The following is a 22,752-nucleotide window of genomic DNA, read 5'->3' as shown; positions in this document are numbered from 1 at the left end:
TTACTCAATTTGTTTATATCCAGTAATTTTTAATTTCAATTTTAATGACAGATTTGTTTACAAATTTCTCAGATATAATGATTTTACATAACCAAATTTAAAAACTTAGATTATCATTTCTGAAGAGAAACAAATCATTACGAAAATATTGGAATGTTACGTCTTTCCCCAGCTTTACATTCGGGAACGTTCTCTGGCCAATCACAATTTAATTTATCTTGATTCCAATAAGTTCCCCCTTGACAACTCAGTATATATGCTTCTCCGTGGTTGCAACGATAATATTTAGAACAGTCTTCCTCATGACGAAAATATGTATTTGATTCATTTTCACAGTTTACTGTACCGGGTGATGCTGTAGATGGTTGAGCAAAAGTTGATTGTGTGAATGGTGTTGAATTACTTGGTTCTGTTGATTCTGTTTTTAATTTGCTGTCAGTAGCAATAGAAACTTCCTTAGTAGTTTTAAAGACTTCCTGTGATGCTCCTGATGTTACAGTTGTTGAAGGAGGAGTGGTTGTAGTAGTTGAAGGTGTTGGCACTTGATATCCTCTGAGGCGTTCATTCATAACTTTGAGAAGCGCATTTTTTTCACCACATACAGCTTGAAAATCATCCATGTCTATAGCCCAAATCATACCACCACCATATTTATGTTCTTTGATGAAATCCATCTAAATAAAAAAAAATTCATTAAAATAATATAAATTCAAATAAAATTGAAAATAGGCTAATTAGATATTCGAAATTAATCCATTATTTTTATATAATACTAATTTCAATTTTTCAATATTAATTCTTATGACTGAATTCAAAAGAAAATTTTTAATAAACGTTTAAAATATCTGGAATTTTATATTATTATCTTAGCATCTTAAAGAAAATTATTAAAGAAATTCTTATAAAACTGTGATTTGGCAGAATTCTAAAAGAAAAAAAATAATTCATTTGTCTCTTATATGGCGTTTCACGTTTAAATTCATTTCTGACAATGTTTACAATAATTATCATTTGTAAAATATCTCAAAAAGCTGCGAATATGCAAAATTGTACGATAAATTCATGTTTCAGAGGAATAAAAATAGACCATTTTAAAATTACAGAGGATTGTAATGGAAGATATAGGTGAATATCAAACTACACGGTGAAAAAATAAATGAATAAATATGATGTTGGAGAATAAATACGTCAAATTGCATCAGGCAAAATGTCATGACACAAATGTCTTCTGGATAGTTTCGAATATCAACTGCTAAACTTACTTTTTGAAAAAAATTATTTTGGCTCAAGGCATTTGTAATTTATTGAGGTTGTGATATCAAACTTTTAAATTAAAAAATTTAAACAGAAGAAACTGTCTCTGTAACAATAAGGAAAACTAAACCTATTGTATTCAATAAAATTATAAAATGATAACTAATGTATATCGAATCAGAACTTAAAGGTAATGAAATGAATGTCCGTGATATGTGATTTAGAAAGAAAGAATCAACAGACAAGCAGAGGGGCATTGGAAATATTAAAGACGAAATCTGGTAAGGAATTGGCTTGGTGAGTTGTCTAGTTAAGCAACTTTAATTAATACAGCTGGATAAGCAAACCGATGTCTTAGTTCATTTCAAATGAAAAAGGCTTTGTCATTGGTTTTCTTATCTAGATATGTTAAAGCTGCTCTACTAGGCAACGGGTCCATTATCTGAGAATCGCCAGGATAATTTTTAAAAGTACTTTCTCGAGAGAAAATGGTGGAAAGAAAAGTGAGAACAATATTTTTTTCTTTGTTATCTCGTGAAGTATTTTTAATGTATATATATATATATATTAAATAAATTTCTAATTAAGTTCAAAAACGCAATTATATTCGCCGAGTGCGCCGGTGCTAGATTTTGGGACACAGCGAAAAATGTAAAATTTATATTTCTTAGAAAAAAATTCACTGTAAATATAAAACAATTGTTTTAAATATAAAGTAACACTTTATTCTAGACGCTAATTCATATATTACGTTCTAGTGGCGTGCGGTAACATTAGACGATAGGGAAGCTGTGCCGGCCCTGGATGGAATTATTGGAAACTACCTGAGGTTGATGCTCTGTAAAGCGAATGCGTGTAATCTGGCTTTACACGATTGAGATATTTTCGCCGTGGAAGCTATCCCGTATTCGACAATACGGCGCTTCCATTGAAAATATGCATATACGAATTTATATTCGAACATATAATAGCAATCTTATATTGTTTTCACATGTAGTATAGAAATTTGTAATAAGGTACATAATGCGGTTATGATAAAATATTAATTTTAATTAATTCAAAGTACGTTAAAATATGAAAATAATCGCATAATATTTACTGTATTTATATTTTAGAAAATTATAAGGAAAGCGGCGCTTCCATAGCTTCCATGGATGGCACGCTACTGTTACGATTTTAAAATTACACGGTTTTTATTCATTTGGCTAATTTATTTAGGAATATCCTATAAAAGCTGATCATCCTTTTCCAATCAGCTTTTTACATTTATTCTAATTAAAGGATATTCGTTTAATTTATTTAAATATCGTTATTCGAATTTTTCGACTTCGAATAACGCATGCATAAATATCTTTATGGTAAGTATGCTTACTATATGGCACGCAGACTTAAAAAGGTTCGTCACCCCTGGACTCGACGGTTCCTCAACAGTTTTATATATAAGTGACAGAATATTTGTCTCTCTCTGTTTTTAGTTGTTTTTTTTTTTATATTAATTTACTCGAAATTTTTCTTGCTTATTCTCTAGAATTCTGAATAAAATATAGGCTAGACTTCCACGAAACCTGGACACCCTCTTGTTTCATTCCCTCTTGTTAACTCGTGAAACATGTTCAAGTGTTTAGTCAAATTTACTTTCCAAAACTAAATACGACTTTTCGCAGAACACTTTAGAGTTCACTGTTCCCGTGAACAGTCATATTCATAAAAGTACAAAATGAAGATTACGTTAGTAGTTTCAACTAGAACTGTTCGTAGTAGTTGCGAGTTCGGAACGGTTCCTCCCGGAATTATCTATTAAGAAAAACAATTAACAAGCACATGGATGGAATCAAAATGCGATACATCTATCGCATTTTGAAATTTGATATATCTTGTTGATATAGTACAATATTAAAATAATACAAATAAAACACTAAAAACAATCTAATTTTATTTTATGTATGTATAAGCGCAACAAACGACTGTGTTAAAATATAAAACTAGATTTTTGTTGAAATTTTGGTAAATTTTACATTGGATTTTTATTCACGTAGGGTAATTATAACCTTACGTTACGAGTATTGTTCGCAGAGTTGAGGCAACTGGTCAAAGGTTAATTAAATAACATTGATAGTTGGTCGCGAGTTCGTGTCTCGCCAACGTAGAGTTTTCCTGGTTTTCTTCACCTAAATAGGGACCAGTTTTCGTAAAAAGTTTTCCGGTAGGCACCCCCTCGGCAGATCGCCCCTGTGTCGCGTTGCGGGTATACGAATAAACTAAGCATGTGTCATATCTTGGGTGGGGTGAGGACTTAATGAAAATTTTAATCGTTATTGACATTTACAATCTTTTTCAAATCTTATCTCTGCCTTCAAAGTTAAATATTTTACCTTTTTTTTTATTATAATTAACAACAGAAAAGGTATTTTTTAAATAAAATCTCATAACAGATGGCGCCACAACTGCCAATGTGTTTCGTAAACAAATATTTTTCGCCGGAAAGTTAAGCAACTCGTTGCTGGATTATTTTAAGTTTGTGTTTTATTAAAAAAATAAATAAATATTTTGGTTAGGAGAAACACATAAATTCACGATGAAATAATGTAACCAATATTTTTATTTATCACATAAATGTGTAAACTAAATTATCAAAATGTGGAAGTTTTAAAGTTTATTACTTCAACATTATTATGTAGTTTATTATAATTTACTNAATGCTATAGAATACTGTGTAATACGAAAGAAGATATTGACGACTTTATTGTAAGTTCTTATTTCTTTTTTTTTCATAAAATGAACATAATTATTCAAATTTTAATGTGTGAATTGAATTGATGTGATTTAATTTTAATTTTGTGGATTAGTGAATGATTAATTGTTAGTTTTTATCAGTGGCGTAAATAAGATTTTGCTATGGGGATCATCTCGGAGGATGATCTAAAAAGTACAGTCAAAATGAAGTGTCTCTCACTCCTCGTTGCCCACAAATGACCGTCCCTAATATACCTGCCAAACGTTTAATGTTTCCAATGCATCTACAGGTAAACTTCGAGAACAAATTCGATATCCGAATTACGATTTTTCTTCTAGAATAACCCACAGTCACATTGTATAAGTAAGCGATTGATAGTCGAGCATTTATTATTATTATTATTATTATTATTATTATTATTTTATTCCTAAAGCCTCTCGGGAGAATCAAACACCCACGTCACTCCATAAGTACACCACAGGTTGTTAAACAAAAAAAAAAAAAAAAAAAAAAAGAAGAAGAAGAAAAAGAAGGAAGGAAGTTAAACTATCGAGAGGTGTTAGAAATTGCAACATATATAAAGAATAACAGTCAATCATCTTTTGTATTCGATTTCTATATTTTTATTTATCTGTACGAATTCTTAATTTTATAAATTCTAACTTTAATTGAAGAGGAACGAAAAGATAATTTATTTTCGTTCGAAATGCGTATGTCAAATTAAAATATAGTTCACGGAACTTGGGCTTTACCATGATGTATGCGTAACATGGTTTATAACATGTTTAGTTTTATGTAATATTTTACTCTTTAATTTTAGAAATTATGTAACTGTGTTATAATTTTTAATTGCCAATTGTGAAGAATTGTGCTGTTATTACTTATATATTTGTTTTTTAAAAATCCAGCAACGAGTTATATAACATTCCCGGCGAAAAATATTATGTTTAAGAAACACTAAGAGACACATTAGTACAAAGTAAAAATTGTGTATATTTCCATGTCTTATGAGATGTTATTAAAAAAATAACTTTTATATTATTAATTATGTTTTATTAAAAAAATAAATAAATATTTTGGTTAGGAGAAACGTATAAATTCACGATGAAATAATGTAACCAATATTTATATTTATCACATAAATGTGTAAACTAAATTATCAAAATGTGGAAGTTTTAAAGTTTATTACTTCAACATTATTATGTAGTTTATTATAATTTACTACGTTTTCATCAATGTTAAGTTACATTTTTAAAAAAGTGTTTGTTACACAATAAACGGACGTCCCCGACTCTTACACATATTAATTACTTCGAAAATAAGTAATGTTCTGTAATGAAATTCCCTGTGATTCTATCTTATATTTTTAAGAAAATAAGAACATATTAATACTGTAGATACTTTCTGAATATTTCGCGTGTTTTCCTCGCTCAGTCTGTGGAATTCTGTTTGGAAAACATTCCTTTTGCAGCCTTTTAATGAAATTTTGACGTTTTTTTTTATTGTTATATAGTGAAATGCGATGTTTGCAATTCGAATATTTAAAATTTACCTTATATTCACGCATCTTACATTTGAAAAATGTCATAAAATCGTTAAACAAATACTTCAGAAAATACTTTACTTGTAAAATATTTTCTCATAAATCTCTATCAAATCAACAATAATGTTAAAAAATATCAATAGTCTAACAGTACGAAGACAAGGAGCATCTCTTGTGTTACAGGAAAGACAAATAAAAAGTCTGTGAATACATATTAGAGTATGTATAATATACTCTAAAACAGTAGAATGGAAAGGGTTAGAGTTTATGACACGAACAGTCTACCATATGTATAGACAAGTCCATATATCTCAGGCTTAATGAATAGCAATTCCTAAAATTATTAACTGTGATATAATTAATATGGATTTAAACATACTAGAACAAGAGACAAAGATGCAGATTTTTAAATAGATGACAAGAATTATTATCTTTTCTTAAAATTATTAAAATATTAAAGAAAAAGTAGACCATTTTGTAGNTATTATAAAGCTAGTTGTTCATCAAGAATTTTAACTTTCAACAACGAAAGGAAGCCATTTTTCATAATATAAACGTATAACTTCAACGTGCCAACCTTCATAAATCCTTATTATTATGTTTATAATGAGAATTACATTTTAATATAATAAACTTTATTTTGTACATTTAAATGAAAATATTTAATACTTAATTTATAATAATTTGTAGAAAAATTATAAATGTTCTGACAATTTTCTAACCATTTCCTTAGATAATTAATAACAGTTAGCTTTGACGTTTGTAATATAATAATAATAATAAATATTAATGTAAAAAATCTTAAATTGTACAGAATTTAATTAAACTTTAATTAATTTAATTGATAAATTAACATTTTACTTAATTAGAAAATTAAAAATCAATATTTTAAGATTATTTCATAATAGATTTTTTTTTATTTTTACATTCCTTTATTAATAAAATTATTATTTAAAAAAATAATTATATATTAGTGTCAATCAAGAACACGGACATTTATTACTATTTTTATAATTGTTCACTTCCAATAATGGTTTTAAAATGCCGATAAAAAAGTAGAACTCAGAACAATTATTTTATGTCATTGGTGTCTTAAAACTAGTGACACAAAAGTAACAGATATGAGCAATTATGGTTTGTCCAGTTAAAAAACAATGGATATAAACAAGTATTTTTTCATCCTATCTTAAAACTATTGACACAAAATCCATTATTATTTGTGTCTTCAATGAAAATAATTCATATTGTTTGTACTACTTTTTTTTAACTCTTTCCGCCCTGTAGTCATTAAGAGGATCTCTTTTAGTAAGCCCATTCTGAGTTCGGCCAGACCCCCAATGGGGCGGCCGGGTGGTGGAGACGGGGCGCGATATATTCGGATGGACCACCCCCCGAAAAATCCCTGGGAATTTTTTTCACCCGTCCGGATTCGATCCTGGGTCCTCCAAAGCGGTAGGCTGCCACCTTGACCGTTCTTGACCGATTATACTATTGTACGAATTATTGTTCATTATCTTTACTACTGGAATGAAAATTGGAGTGTTGAATATGAACAATTATTAATTTTCCTCATCACTGCTTGCTTAGCCTTGGAGAGCTTAAAGGTGTTAGAATCTTCGAAGCTTAAAGGATTTTCAAATAGAAAAAGTGTAAATGGACAGAAATTCAGGAGACTTTCAAAATTAATTGTCGTTTAGAACTTCCAGATGTGTTAATCTACCATTCATCTTCACTATTTTCAAACTATCTTTTAACTAATCATCATCGTTGTGATTTATTCAATATGTATGCTAAAAGAAAATGAGAAAATTTTCTTCTAAAATAAAGAAATCAAATGGAATAAATTACAGTTAGATGAGTTCTGTTCAAAGGTATTTCTTTATAGTTAGTTACCCTAAATAACCGTTTGTGATGAAAGTTTCTAGGAAGTATTGTTGCACCATTATTTACTGTCCGATTTCTTGATAAAGAAGTGAAAAAATCTAGTAAAGAGTTAAGTATTTTCTTCGGAAAAGTTACGTATGCTTAAGAAAAAACTAACTTGTAAGACACGAAATTAAAATTGTGCGTGGCACCATCCGTTACCAGACGTTATTAAAAAAATAACTTTTATATTATTAATTATTAAAAAAGACTTAATTTTGAAGATAGAGATAAGTTTTTAAAAATATTGTAAATGAGATAATGAATAAAATTTTCATTAATTCCGATAGGTCGAGATATGACACGTGTACTTCTACTCTTCAATCTTTAATCATCAAAATTTAACACCATCAATGCAATGCCCTTTATATCCAAAATACCAAGCCAAAGTTTTGAGATCCCTGAATCCAAAAAAGTAGAAAAAAGTAAAAAATTCCCTGTATATGTAAGTATTTGTTAGCGTCTATTTCGTTTAATAAGTCATGCTGGGGCATTGATTAAAAAACGAAATTTGGCATGGTAACTTGGGTATAAGGGGAGTTGATATCGTTAAATTTCGATGGTAAAAGTCGAAGGGTAAGAATGTAGAGGAAATTATGTGTCATATCTTGAATAGTGAAGGACTAGTGAGTGAAGATTTTACTAGATTTACATTTATATTTTTTAGATNGTTGTACAGTATGTGACTTTGCTGTATATAAAATCATTTAAATTAAAATTTTTAAAATGAAATTATTTTTAAAAACATTTTAAAAAGATATATAAATAATAATAAAATTTTCACTCAACGGAGTTCGCTGGAATGTGCAGTTTCAGAAACAATGGAGTAATGCCTGTCCTTAGCATTTTGTATCCAAATGCATGTAGATTTCTGACTCTTCAAAAAATTTGTATTAATTTACCTTTTCTTTTACAGTTTAAACAAAGATAGATTGTTGACAATAAGAATATTAAAGCAAATTATCCATTATGGTATATAAAAAACAAAGTACTGAAATATTGACTTTATATGTTGGCTTGAATAACTAGGAGTTGGAGTCACATTAAGGAAAAGTGCCCTTAAAGGAGAATTCGCACAGCGTAGGAATACATTAAAATTTTAGATTTGTCCTGAAAAGCATAATCATTTTAAACTATTTTTCGATTTATATTAAATATAAAGAACTAATTTATTCAATATAAGATTCTGATCTTTATTATCAATTAATTTGCTATAAATAACTATGAACCTTATTGGCTTTTCTGTTATAATTACATTTTCATCACACACCTTTTCGATTTTTTATTCAATCAACGCAAATATCAAATTAATTTATTGATATAAATAAGTAAAATTTATATCGAAAACTTAATATAGCCTACTGTATAAAAAAAATTTTGTAAAAAGCCAACTGAAATGTTACTTGTATATTATTTATATTTTTACTGTATAAGTGCTATTTACTGATTTTTTTTTTCATTTCTAGAGTTAAAGAGTAACTTCATATGCGGATTTTTAAACCTCATAAACCCAGTGAATTAATTTTTAGTGTAATAGCGCTTTGCTTTTCTTACACGCGTAAAAAATTAATTTAAAAAAATTATTGCTTTTCTTCATTATTTTAAAATCACTCAAAATTAGAGCGAATAAGTTGTGTTTGCACTATGTATTTTATTCTTTTATTTTTATGTTCCTACAATGCTTATTTTTCTGAAAATTGCATGTTAACTTAGAACATTTTTTCAAAATAAAAATCTTAAAGTCCTTAAAATTAATATTACTGTAGTAGTTTATGCAAAGAATTTTAAAATGAAACTCGAAAGTGTTGAAAAATGCTCTGAAGATAATCGGTCTGAGCTCCTAGTATTGATATAATATAAATCAGTTATATGTTTAAATTTTAAAACATTTTGCGATTTTAGAAACGCTGCGTTAGGTACACAATATTATGAATTTGCAGAAGCAATCTAATATTCTTAATAATCTAACGTCCATTAAAAAAAAATGCTCGCCAATGACCGAATGGATAAAACCACTCAACATTGCTGGTTGATCGAGGGTTTGTGCCTCGCCAGCGGGCTGGCCACGTGGAATTTTTCTGGTTTTCTTCATGTTAGTAACACATAAATGGGGGCCAGTTTCCCGTAACACCTCATGGGAGGCATTTTCAACTCGGCAGATTGCCCATGTGTTGCATTGCCATATATGAATAAAACTAATGGAGAGTGGGTGTTAATGAACTAGTCTAAGAATGAAAAGAAAGTGCACAAAAATATAAATAATTATAATTTAAATGGTACCATTAATCATCATCCAATTCTCATTTAAAAAATTTTTGATTGCATAAGAAAAATATTCATTTCCGATTAAATTTTCTTTCAGTTTATTAGTATTTTATGAAGTTCAGGGAATTATTTAAGAGACAACTTCACTAAATTAATACTTTTATAAAGGATTACAGAATTTTATTAATGAATAATAAATAACCGATTTTTCTCCTTTTTGAAGCCATATAGTTTTACTGTTGTGGATTAATTAATAACAACGGGATAAATAAATTTAATAATTCAGCGATTCTGAAAGGATATTTTTTCTGATTAACAAGTTTAATTAAGTTTTTATTATAGATTAGAGTTACAATTTGAATTGGGATTTTTTTTAAGTAATAAAATTAATTTCAAAAATGAAAACATTTTTTCTTAGAAAGAACGTCAAATTAAAAATAGCTACATATATAGATTTGTAAGCATTAGAATAGTCTGGTAGACATGAATCGGTCCAGAGCGGGAATCAAACTCAACCTTAGCTAACCGTGCGGTGCTCTGACCAGTTACGCTTCAGACATATTTAAACTTTAGATATGACCATCCCACTATTCTAAATTATATTAAAATTATAGTTTCTGCCTTCGATAAGAGATGGTGCCTAATGTCTACTTTTAATTTCTAATCACTTAATTTCTAAATCTTAATTGTAGTATAATGTTTCCCGATTAATTTGGTTATTGATTGGAAGATTAATAATACATCGGGCTATTGCAACGTTTATATATTAATATATTTACATAAGTAAATTGAGATTTTTACAGTTATGGGTTAACCGAATTAAATAGTCTTATTCTCGTTCACGGGATTGCAAATCTAATTCTCATTATCGCAGAATTCATTTGAACCGATAATGTAATAACGGTGTTTGACTGTAATATAATGTCAATGAGTAATATTTTCTGTATTTTATAGAAAATAGCTACTGAGATTAAAATGAAAATAATTTGTTATATTTTAAATCATAAACTCTCTGAAAGAAGTAATGTGTTTTTAAATGTAATTATATTTATTAATAATTATATCAATTTTTCTTTGTTTTTATTAATAGATGTACACTAGAATTTCAAATAAAGTAGTAGGTATATTGATGAGAGCAAGGAAACATGGTCTTCTTACTTTTGAAGGAGAGATGTTATTTCAGAGAAGAGATGATCATGTAGTTATAACATTGATCAAGACCATTGAAGAATTACATGAAATATTTGGAATTCAAGGTCCTGTTCCCACAAGAAAACGTTGCGAAGAAGTTGAAGAGGAAGATGATGATACAGAAAAACGTTACGAAGACGAAGAGGAAGATGTTGCATTTTTGGATGTTACAAAATTTAATTCTCGTAAATAGATTATAACACTATACAGTATTCTTGTCAAATTAATGACATAATACAGTTGTTAAAAGGTTTGTTAAAAATTTTATTGAAGAAAGAGAAAGCTTTAATTTTTTTTATTTATGTGAGCAATAGAGTTATATTTTTGCTTATATTAATATTGTATATTGAAAATTTGGCAATATATTTTTAAAATAAATATCGAACTATGTTTTAGCTGATTTACTCAATTTGTTTATATCCAGTAATTTTTAATTTCAATTTTAATGACAGATTTGTTTACAAATTTCTCAGATATAATGATTTTACATAACCAAATTTAAAAACTTAGATTATCATTTCTGAAGAGAAACAAATCATTACGAAAATATTGGAATGTTACGTCTTTCCCCAGCTTTACATTCGGGAACGTTCTCTGGCCAATCACAATTTAATTTATCTTGATTCCAATAAGTTCCCCCTTGACAACTCAGTATATATGCTTCTCCGTGGTTGCAACGATAATATTTAGAACAGTCTTCCTCATGACGAAAATATGTATTTGATTCATTTTCACAGTTTACTGTACCGGGTGATGCTGTAGATGGTTGAGCAAAAGTTGATTGTGTGAATGGTGTTGAATTACTTGGTTCTGTTGATTCTGTTTTTAATTTGCTGTCAGTAGCAATAGAAACTTCCTTAGTAGTTTTAAAGACTTCCTGTGATGCTCCTGATGTTACAGTTGTTGAAGGAGGAGTGGTTGTAGTAGTTGAAGGTGTTGGCACTTGATATCCTCTGAGGCGTTCATTCATAACTTTGAGAAGCGCATTTTTTTCACCACATACAGCTTGAAAATCATCCATGTCTATAGCCCAAATCATACCACCACCATATTTATGTTCTTTGATGAAATCCATCTAAATAAAAAAAAATTCATTAAAATAATATAAAATAATTAAATTTAGACAAAGAGATGTTTAGGTTATATTGTGAAAACTTTTAAAAGAAGAAAAAGAGTTTATCGTATAGTTTTGAGTTTAAACAAAATATTTTAATAAACCAAAATTAGTGTAATGCCGATAGACACAATGTAAATATATATATATAAGTATTTAGGTCATGAAATTCAAATGATAATGTCTTTTATTTCGCGAGAGCTATGGTAGTTTTTATAGTTTTAACAGACTTTTAAATTAGTTAAATGACTTTTCATAATCAAAAGCCATAACAGGATGAGCATAGTGAATCGGCCCCATTCAACTAGTGGAATGAAAATTGGTCCGAAAATAGGTATCAGTGAATTATTAATTACTGCCCAATACATAGAGAAATTTTTCACGAATTCAGGTTACATACGAAAATGTAAGTTTTGAATTTTTCAAAATGTCAGTGTTTCTTTGTGTCAAATCGCAAAGTAAAAGAATTACAGTAGACCCTCCTATAACGCGGGTTCCTATATGGAGATTCCTATAACATGGCGAAAAAATTGCGACAGTATTCGTATAAAGACGCTAAAAGGGACTCGTAAAACGTCGTCGCCGACTCGTGTCGCGACAGGATTGGTCGAATCTGGACCNAATACTATTACAGTTAATAAATTTTATATAATATTTTTAAAAGAAAACATTTATAATCTTTGATATGAATATTAAATAACGTTTAACTCCTTTTATGTGCAATTTTTCATTATTTATTTTTGTCTTTATTCGCATTTTATCTGATGATGTCGCTTGATTTATGATTAGTATTTTTCGCTCTGATTGTCTTCTAGTTTAAAGAAACTCTCCGAAACTCATCCCATTTTATCTATTGTTGTTCTTTTTTCCACCCCCTTAAACGTCTTCTTTCTCCTATCAAACTATGAATAGAAAAATTCTTTGGCATTCATCTCAACTTTTACATATTTTTAATTATTTAAAACTTTTTAATTCTTCTTTACACTTGACATTGAAAGACATATAACACCGATAATTTATTTTATTTTCTAAAAAAACAAAGAAATTTCATTAAAGAATGTAACAATAAAAATTAAATTTAAATGAAACTTTATTTAAAAAAATTAAAAATATAAGGAAAGTTTTATAAAGGAATAAGATATAAGTCAGTGCGGGTTATACGAACAAAATTACAATAGTTTAGTAAGTTTAAATCTTAATGTTATCCTTTATCATCTTAAAAATGGGTTGTATGATATTTGATTCCAGGGAGTTTATAGAATCTATTTATTTATTATTGAAAATACTTTTGTTGAAAACAGTTTCATATTTGCTGATAAGATTTCTAAACAGTTTGCTCTTGCAAATTCGTTCTGAATTGTATCTGTCGTTACTCTTGACAGATTTCTATCAAGAATGACAAGTAAATATTACCCCCAAAGAAGCAATATTTTTTTTTTTGAATTATCTATCCATCATAAATGTCTTTTATAAAAAAACAATATTTCCTTCCTTTTCTCATTTCATAAAACAGGAAAAATTTATTTTTGCTTTTTTACTTACATGTTTAAATTCAACGAAACAAAACTTTAAAAAAAATTATTATCGAAATAATTATTTTAAAGTATAATGTTGAACTTTCTAGAGCAAAGAAGAAAGTTAAACGAACTCGAAGTAGAACAGCATTTGCTTAATATTATTGAAGTAAATTCAAAGAAAATTCAAAGAAAAACATGAATGAAATAAGCTGATAATGACGGCTTTTCAAGAAGTTTATATTTATCATTACATCTGGTTTTTTTCAATCGAGTAAATGGAGAAACTGTTTATGACAATCCTTTTTTTAATGTATTTTTTTCGATCGTTTATCAAAAAAATTTGATAGAAAAAAAATANATTTCTTGTGAAAGAAACATTTCTTATTCAACGGTCATTAAAATTATTTATATTAATGATGTCTCCAAAGTTCAACGAATTTTTCGCAGAAAAATAACTTATCAGAAATCGCGGCCGCCGTTTGGTGCGCTGCTCCGCGACGAAAACAAGCTTAAGCAATGGCGACGTCGAACGGTGCACACTCGGTAAGGGTATCCTACAATTTTTTGTTTATAGCATAGTTTATACGGATTATTCCCAAAAAATTATACGTGTTTTGGAAATGTTGAGTCGAATTAGGCCGAGACTCCACTACCGTAAAAACGGCGTAAAAACCCCTCGCCGTAAAAGCTTTTAATCACGTGACTCTGATATTTTACGCTTAAGCAGGTCGTAAAACCAGCGTAAAAGCGAGTTGAGCAGTGTTCAACTTTCCACGCGAATACGGCCATAAAACGGTACCATCCACTAATCAGAAGTCAGTGAAATCTAGGTCATTGTGACACGCTGCGAAAATGGCGGAAAACGAGCTTTTGTGTACGTTCCCTCGTGGCTACTCTAGAATAGATCTGGAAAGATTTATCGAAAACATCCAAAAGTATTCGTGTATCTACGACAAGAAGTATCCCGATTATAATAATGGATGCCTAAAGCACGCGATATGGACGGCCAAAGGAAAATCCTTCAAAATTTAGAGGAGTATATAATGAAAAAAGCTAAGCTTAATAAGTGCTGTATATTATCTTAATAATACGACAATAAAAGTTAATATATGAAAGTAAAGATATTATTTTTACTACATTTGTAATTATAGTACAGAAAAAACTCGTAGAATATAATCATTGCTTTTATAACTTCGATAGTACCGTTGCCGTAAAAACTTCGCTAGACGGACCTCCACCGCAATTCAGACGCAAACGCAAATAGGTCACGTGATTAAAAGCTTTTACGGCGAAGGTTTTTACGCCCGTTTTTATGCTAGTGAAGTCTTGACCTTAGTCTAGAATCGATTAATTTTATGGAAGAAAACCTTTCAAACAGCCGTAGTCCGTAAACTTCACACGTGTCGGGCTGCGATTGGCTCATGTATTTAAGGATTCCTACAACGTGAAATTCGTATAACGTGGAACGTATCTACGCGTTATAGGGGGGGTCTACTGTATTACTGGAAAACATGAGGCACACTAAGATGGTATTCATTAGAAATATTTTTACCGCAAAATTCGATGAGAAAACTTTAAAAGATTTCAGAAACTTGCTTTGGAATAGGATGATAATTTCAAAAAGTTTTCAACAAAAATAAATAAGACAGTATGAAATCATACATGTTAGCCTATAATTTTTTTTCTGGCTATACTAACTTGTAAGAGGAAGATTATAATGTTTTACGTATTGAGGCTGACAAGAAACTTCTAAAGAAAGATTGACTTTGACATGAGACTGTTTCCTTAGGATACAATACACTGTAAAGACATTTTTAATATATTGTCTCTTTTGAGAACTTTTTCGTAAATTTTGTGTGTACTTATTGTCCCTGGCATTTTAAAACATTATAATCAATAATCATTATTCTATTCTTATTATAACATAAAAATAATTTTAAAGAATAATAATAAAATACAGTAATAATAAATAACTGGCCCAACATGATTACCCCGAAAATGATGCCATTTAGAGCCATTTTATCGATGTTTCTGAGTTTCTAAAAATTTCTTCAAAAAAGTTTCTAAAATTTTAGAAATTGCTTATTTTCTTTAATCTATTTAAATAATCTAAAATAATATTTTAAAAATTATTTTAAAACTCGAATTTTGCACCAAAAAGTAATTAAAAAATAAATTCGGTAATATACTCAAATGGTAAACGTGTTAAATAACTTAAAAAAAATTGTTTTTAGGATTATTTTCATCGATTACTTTTTAACTACGTTGCCTTTAGAGAATGAAAATAGAATTTTTTTATAGTGTAATATCAGGTAATGTATGATTCTTAAAACGTTATAATTGTCACCCTATTCTAAACATATGAAATCATTTGTATATTCAGAAAATAAAAGATATATTCTGCTGCGAGAAAATAAAATGATACTGTATAAAATAAATATTTTTGAGCAAAAGATTTGATTTTAAAATATTACAATCTGCAAAGTTACAACGTTGATCTTTTACCTTGATCCCGATGCTATCCACATCTTCGTAACCAATCCATTGATCTTCATAATAAGCATAAGGGCATTTTCCAATATCATCGTATTTTTTCGTCCACTCTTTTGATATAATATGAGGACATATCTTAAAAAAATTGTTAAAATTTTACAATGATTGAAATTGCAAAAAACAGGAGGAAGAAAGTTTATTTTATATTACCTCGTAATAAGCCAGAAAACCAGAAGCATTAGTGTAAGGACCAGCTTCTCCGCCACCGATCCATTTTTTGATGGGCGCTCTCAATTCCGTATTAGATTTACTACCTAGAGTGTAAGTTCTACCATAGAAAGGTACACCAACTATAAGTTTGCGCTTGGGAGCACCATATTCTACCCATAGTTGTAATCCGTCGTGCTGAAATATAGTCAAATGTTTTATATTTTTCTACGATAGATACGACTTTAAAGTATCATAAAATTGTATTTTTTGCAAATAATTAAGCCTTATTTACCACATTCAGTTTTTCATAAGCCCACTGATCGAAAGGACGACGATAAAGAGGGCTATGGACATCAGCAAATCCAGCCCAATTCCCACGTAAATCGTAGGTCATCACATGGATATAATCAAGTAATCTAATTAGAAAAAAATTAAATATTTTTGTTAAAATAATAGCAATTGAAGTCACTTTCTTACTTTTTCTTGTGTATGTAGTTGAATCAAAAGAAATAACTTCAATGTTCAAAACAAATGCTGAAGAACTTTTCTTGTCGAAAGCAAAATTATTTTAATGTAATCATTTATTCGTAACGTGGATAATGTGAAGTTATTTATTTTGATTTAATGGTAATATAATATTATATTTTTCATATATAATTTAAACAGATTATCAGGCACATATCCAACAGGAAAAATAGAAATTAAAAACTAAAACTTAACGCTGATTGTAACCTGTTTGATTATTCACGCGAATCTTTAGCAGATACCGTTAAAAATTTAATGCTTTCTCTACGAGAAAATCCTTTTCCAAAAATTGAAGCAGTGAGCTCAAAAAGGGACTTGTCAATGATTTTTGGAGTATATGAGTTAAGACCATTGTGTATATATATGAACAATTCTATACAGTTTGATGATAAAATGAAAATTATTCGCATCTCTGAAAATAAACGGTTTAGCCGAAAAAGAGGATTTGTCAGATTGTCATGTCCTGTTTTTGCGTTGATATTGAAATAGTTATACATAGAACCAAAAGTCCATTCAAGTATTACGTCAGCAGCTTGAGGGATGAATGATTTGTTTGTATCTGATGATTGCTGATGATGGGGAAGAGAAGGTGAATGATGACGTAAGGTTGCACTCATTCTCTATTTTTCTCTTCAGCTATCACTGAATTGTCTGAAAATAATTCCTGTGTATTTGCGAATGGTTTAAACCTTTGACACCTAACACGATCTAAGCTTTATTTTAAATTAAATACATATTTTGTCCAATTCAAGAGGACCGAACAAACAATAGAGACGGCCAACATGAACGAAGGATAATCCTCGTAACGAAATTTTTATGATGTTAATAAACTTATTAAAGTTCCAATAGAGCATTATGCGATACAGGCAAAAAACAGAGCCTATTTTCCAACATGTATGTACTTCTAACATCTGAAACAAGCCAAAGGCAAATGAAAATAACAGAAAAAAAAAATACTGGCAAAAGCTCTTTCAAAATTCGAACATAAAGTTAAGAAAACCAGGAAGTTCGATAATTTTTATTTAAACTACTACATAAAATTAAAATAATAATAAAAACTTAAAAGGGTAATTATGTTAAATTGTCAGAAATTTTTCTATTTTTTAAAGAAGAATATTTAGGTTTTAAAAAGCTAAGATAAGGCTCAAAGTTAAATTGTGTGGCACCACTTGTTATAAGATTTTATTTTAAAAATACTTTTTATATTGTTTGTCTATTATACGGCAACGCAACGCTTAGGCGATCTGTCTAGAGGGATGCCTTTAGACAGATCTTTAACAGGACAGTTAACAGGACCTTTAGACAGACTTTAACGGGACAGTTTGTTTTTTTTTTTTGCCTTAAAAAGGGCAAACTGTCCCGAATAGGGGACAGTTTACCCTTTTTAAGGGCAACTGTCCCCTATTCGGACTTTACAGACGCGGAGAAAACCCGAAAAACTCCACGTGGCCAGCCCGTCCTGGCGAGGCGTGAACCCACGACCGAACTCTTAGTATTCAGGAAATGGAACCGCTTGGCCACTGGTGGATCACTTTTATATTATTAATTATTATAAAAAAGCAAAAGCCTTATTTTGGGATAAGAATTTACATTTTAACAAGATGTAAATACCAATAAAAAGTAAAAGTTTAATTAAGTCTGATTCCACTCGAGATATGACTTCTACCTCATTTATCCTTTTTCTTGACACAATATCCAAAATTTAACAGCATAAATATCCCAAATATAGAACAACCTTGCCAAGTTTCAAAATGTTTGGTTCATTCAGTCCTGAGATATAATGTAAAATAGATGTAGATACACACACACGCACGCACACCAGTGTTGCCGCAATGAAATTTCAAAACGTACTGAAGCACCTTCAAAAAATGTACTATTTTCCTTCAAAATGTACTAGTTCTATGAATACTTTGTTTACGTGCCTATATATATATATATATAGGCACATAATTTATATACTGTATATAGTTTATTGTCATATAATTTAATTTTAAATCTTATTTTTGGAATTTTTTGAAAGCTATTAAAAATATATCTACACATCTATTACTTATTATAAAATGAGCATTACATTGACAACATTTATTAATAATACTATTGAATTTCATCTTAATTTTATAACCATTCGTGCTTTAAAAAAATAATTATACATTTGTTATATTATTATATTCTTGTTTGCTTAAAACATGCGACTCAAAAACAACCCCAAAATGGCGGCTCAAGAAGTAGATCACGCGTGTCCTGGCCTTCTTATATAGACATTGAAACAGTCAGAAGCGCGGCCATTTTGGAACCATACGTAACATTAACCCTTATTTCTTTTACTACGATTATTAAAATTGAAGTTCATAATTTAAGAATTAAATTATAGTGGTAGAAAATAATATAAAAGTATTTATATTATTTATACTCGTACAATTTCAAAACTATTTTCTGTAATAATTTGTTTCTGACTTAACGGATATTTTGATATTATTGACGACAAAAGTTTAAAATCATTGATTTCCTTACCTGTCCATTATTTTTGTTTGACGGAGTTGAATTGTTTGGACCACGTGGCATGAAAAATTTTGTCAAGGTCCTGATGAGAATGTGCAGACAACTGAACGTGTGAAAGAAGACCACTGAGTCAAGACCGTTTACACGTGCAACTATCTATGTTGCCGACGGACACACACCATTTGTATGTTGTGAATGGATAATTTAAATTAGCAAGCAGTGATACTAGTGAGACTTTATTAAACTAATTTTTTCGTTAAGGCGTGAAATATTATTTTGTACCGTAAATGGTACTTGAAATATTATAATGTACTGAAAATGTACTAAAAATCTAAATGTACTTTCAATTTACTGGAAAGGGCAAAATGTACCAGAAAAGTACAAATGTACTAGGAACTGCAACACTGACGCACACCTACCTATATACATAAACACACACATACATACAGAATTTTGTATGCGTGTTTTTACATTTTTGGGCTCATTAAGTGTCAAACGTCAAGAAATGCAAAAAAGGAGCAATAAAATTTGACCGATTATCATACTTTTCCTATGTTATATTCTATAACAGCAGGAAAATATAGACCCTGATAACTAAGAAGGAAGCCCGCCATCAGAGCATGGAAAACAAAATACTGAGGAAACTAAACTAAGTTATTTGCTTCATACAAAAACCAAGACACTGGAAAATGAAGAAGAAAAATAAATGCAGACCGAAAAGCTATGGTGGCTAGAGCACGTTCTAGGAACAGACGATTAGAAAAGACCCCAGAAGTCGTTTTCAAAGATTCCACCACGGAAAAGACTCGAGATCATCCTCAAAAATAGTGGCAGGATGAGGTTAAAATATCCATTTTTTTGGAGAAGTTTTTGCAATTTAAGAGAAACTTAGGCCTGTTCTAAATTATAGCTTAGAGATATTTTCACTTTTTTACTAGAAATAACTGCATTATATGTGTGTATTCATCCAGTTAAGTATGAATATGTATGAAATGTGTATTTTAATCCATGGCTTATTATACAGGGTATCCACTTAATTCAACATTTGTCCTAGGGCAAAAGAGATCTTCCCAGCATTGCACAAGTGTATAAATGTGATGTAGATTATTCCAGCGCCAAAATAACCAAAGGTAATTAATTTAAGATAATTTAGCATAATATTCAATATATAAATAATCTCTGACTGTAAGCAATAAGCACAATATTGCAGAAATTGATGCAAAAAATTAGCTTTATTTTGTTAGAGGACATCTTCAAAACGCTGCCTTAAATTAAGAGAAAATAGAAAGTTGTATACGATTGAGAATGTCCTTATGGATAGCATGTAGCATTCCTGGTGTCATTGTTTCACAGGCCTCACGTATACGTCTCTTCAGTTCATCAACATCACGCGACGTTGCTTGGTACGCACCGTACACCGATCCACCGTTCAGATATCAGTCATTATTCAGGGTGCCGTCAATGAATACGAGACCAAGAAATTTCTTACCATAAATTCCTGGTTTTGGAATTTAAGGTCAAATACAATTGGTGTCGCGTATATCATGGAATACGTAGTATTGCACATTGTGAAGGTTATACATTCATCCAATGAAAATAGTTCCTTGTTGGGCCTTAAAATGTGTTGAAGGAATCGTGATTCGTCACGCTGCAAATTTGACACCGTATTGCACACGCAAATCTCTGTGTTGCATCCTCTACATGTTGTGCTGGTTGCAGATTGTTGTGGAATGGGGCATGTCATGGTGACATAATATCCGATGTGTTTCTGTCTTTGTTTTGTATAATTCTTTCCGTCGTAGAAGCAGTAAGAAGGGCTGTTTCAGCAAGCCCATTATGCGTTCGTCCAGATTCACAATGGCGCCCACTGTGGACCTGGCCGAACCCATAATGGGATTGCTAATGGAGGCCCTCTTAGTGCTCACATGGCGGAAAGAGTTTAAGGAAATCTAACCAATCGAAGACTATTCTGCCGTGTTTGATACAATTGAAGTATGAACATTGGCAGAATCTATTGTTCTTACTATTTCAAGATAATTTGATAAATATTTTTCATCTTTTGGTAACTTGACGTACATGAACATGTTATACATCATATTAAAGTATGTGATGAATAAAATAAGATATGGGTACTGATATAAAACACCGATGGAAAGCGTGGGTTAACAAGAGCTCTAAATAAGGCTAATCAATGATGTTTATCGATTTTTTACATGAGTTTTGTTATTTTAAGCCTGATAAACACATTCTGTAAGATACAGGAATGTATATAATAATAATAATAATAATAATAATCCGGAAGAAAGGCTCTAAGTATAAACCTGGGTAGGGCTGCAGTAATCAAATAGATGTGTTGTCAGCGGCTATTTTGATAAGCTGAAAGATGTATTGGCCCGGTTAGAAATTTTTGTCCAGCCCCAGCTAACATACAATATAGACGAGAAAGAACGTAGACCAGCTCTCCATAAACAACAAAATATGTATCTCAGAAAAAGATAAAAAAAAAGAGTGCATCTTGTTGCACTTGAACACGGTAAAAACATATCTATTGTCTCGTGTGGAAATTCACTGAGTCAAGTCATACCGCTTATGATTATTTTAAAAGGAAAAAGATTAAATCCTGATTGGAACGATAACTTTCCACCTAGCAGAGAAGTTGTGATAACTGAGAAAGGATCAATGACCACAGCAACTTTCATTTTGCAAAATTCAAACATTGAAGTATAAATTTTGCAAAATGATGTAATATTGTGCAAAATTTGTGTTAAATACATTTATTGTAACTCTTACTTTTTACCTTAATTAATCAATTATTTCTTTACGTATGGTCCTTATTTGGAACAGGGGATTCCAAATAAGGCCATTATATAACTTTTGAAAAATGTATTAGTACAGAAAACTTTTCGAATGCTACTAACTTTAATTTCACATTTCCGCAAGTACACATCTTACAGTATGTTTCAGTACAACTTTCAGGCTTTTTCCTCTAATAGTGAAAAAATACAAAACGTCTTAAAACTTTAGTAGGCCTTATTTGGCGAATGTACAGTACCTTATATAAAGAGAGAGACTGTTGATAACATTATCTAAACTAGAAACTGTTCCAAAGCTTAGTTTTCTAAAATCATGTAAGTGACTTTTCTATCACTATATGTGAATATTCTTCGGGAAATTGCAAATTATACGATCTTAACTGTATTTATTTAAATTCAGAAAATAATTTTACACTAAATAAATAGCGATTTTTAACTTTGTCATAGAAACTTTTACGTTACCTCTGCTCATTAAAAAGTTACAATATAAATGATCTTGAAAATGATTTTCAAGATCATTTATATTGTAACTTAAAAGTAAAAAAATTGAAGTGATCCAAAATTAAAACTTAGTACATTGAATTGGACATTACCCTGTCATTTATTATTATCACATGATTAGCAACTTGTGCTTTAGTTAATTAACAATCAAAAGAATCGATTAATTTTAT

The 22,752-nt window shown here is 29.7% G+C and overlaps 3 protein-coding genes across 5 annotated transcripts in view; 1 reads left to right on the top strand and 2 right to left on the bottom strand.

Annotated features, from left to right (window-relative positions):
• Window positions 1-26: 26 nt before the first annotated feature.
• LOC111619456 (endochitinase-like) lies at window positions 27-2,908 on the bottom strand. Of its 3 annotated transcripts, none has more exons than XM_023361166.1 (2): window positions 2,627-2,908; window positions 27-674 (listed from the first exon to the last, which is right to left on the bottom strand). In XM_023361166.1, exon 2 carries the CDS (start codon window positions 672-674, stop codon window positions 138-140), a length of 537 nt encoding a protein of 178 aa, XP_023216934.1. In that variant the 5' UTR covers window positions 2,627-2,908; the 3' UTR covers window positions 27-137. The 3 variants fall into 3 exon arrangements, with proteins under 3 accessions (XP_023216934.1, XP_023216936.1, XP_023216935.1); XM_023361168.1 differs by lacking the exon at window positions 2,627-2,908 and adding an exon at window positions 2,354-2,490; XM_023361167.1 differs by lacking the exon at window positions 2,627-2,908 and adding an exon at window positions 1,263-1,316.
• Window positions 2,909-10,781: 7,873 nt separating this feature from the next.
• Window positions 10,782-11,277, top strand: LOC111619457. The gene has a single exon (XM_023361170.1). The coding sequence runs from the start codon at window positions 10,810-10,812 to the stop codon at window positions 11,101-11,103; it is 294 nt and encodes a 97-aa protein (XP_023216938.1). The 5' UTR covers window positions 10,782-10,809; the 3' UTR covers window positions 11,104-11,277.
• A 60-nt stretch (window positions 11,278-11,337) lies between these two features.
• Window positions 11,338-22,752, bottom strand: part of LOC111619455 (endochitinase-like) — a 22,304-nt gene continuing 10,889 nt past the window's right edge. Inside the window, exons 6-9 of the mRNA XM_023361165.1 lie at window positions 16,537-16,660; window positions 16,245-16,439; window positions 16,047-16,169; window positions 11,338-11,985 (exon numbers count right to left, since the gene is read on the bottom strand). Coding sequence (XP_023216933.1) covers window positions 11,449-11,985; window positions 16,047-16,169; window positions 16,245-16,439; window positions 16,537-16,660 — 979 coding nt within the window. The 3' untranslated portion in view covers window positions 11,338-11,448. The remainder of the gene's footprint in view (window positions 11,986-16,046; window positions 16,170-16,244; window positions 16,440-16,536; window positions 16,661-22,752) is intronic.

This window comes from Centruroides sculpturatus, unplaced genomic scaffold, assembly GCF_000671375.1.
Source record: "Centruroides sculpturatus isolate CEXI.00-Female unplaced genomic scaffold, Cexi_2.0 scaffold107, whole genome shotgun sequence".
NCBI classification, from domain to species: Eukaryota; Metazoa; Arthropoda; class Arachnida; order Scorpiones; family Buthidae; genus Centruroides; species Centruroides sculpturatus.
The sequence above is the reverse complement of the archived record's forward strand: the minus strand, read 5'-3'. Positions and strand labels throughout refer to the sequence as shown.

Bases quoted from the DNA above. Each gene is read 5' to 3' on its own strand.
- LOC111619457 (XM_023361170.1), top strand. From the start codon at position 10,810: ATGTACACTAGAATTTCAAATAAAGTAGTAGGTATATTGATGAGAGCA.
- LOC111619456 (XM_023361166.1), bottom strand. From the start codon at position 674: ATGGATTTCATCAAAGAACATAAATATGGTGGTGGTATGATTTGGGCT.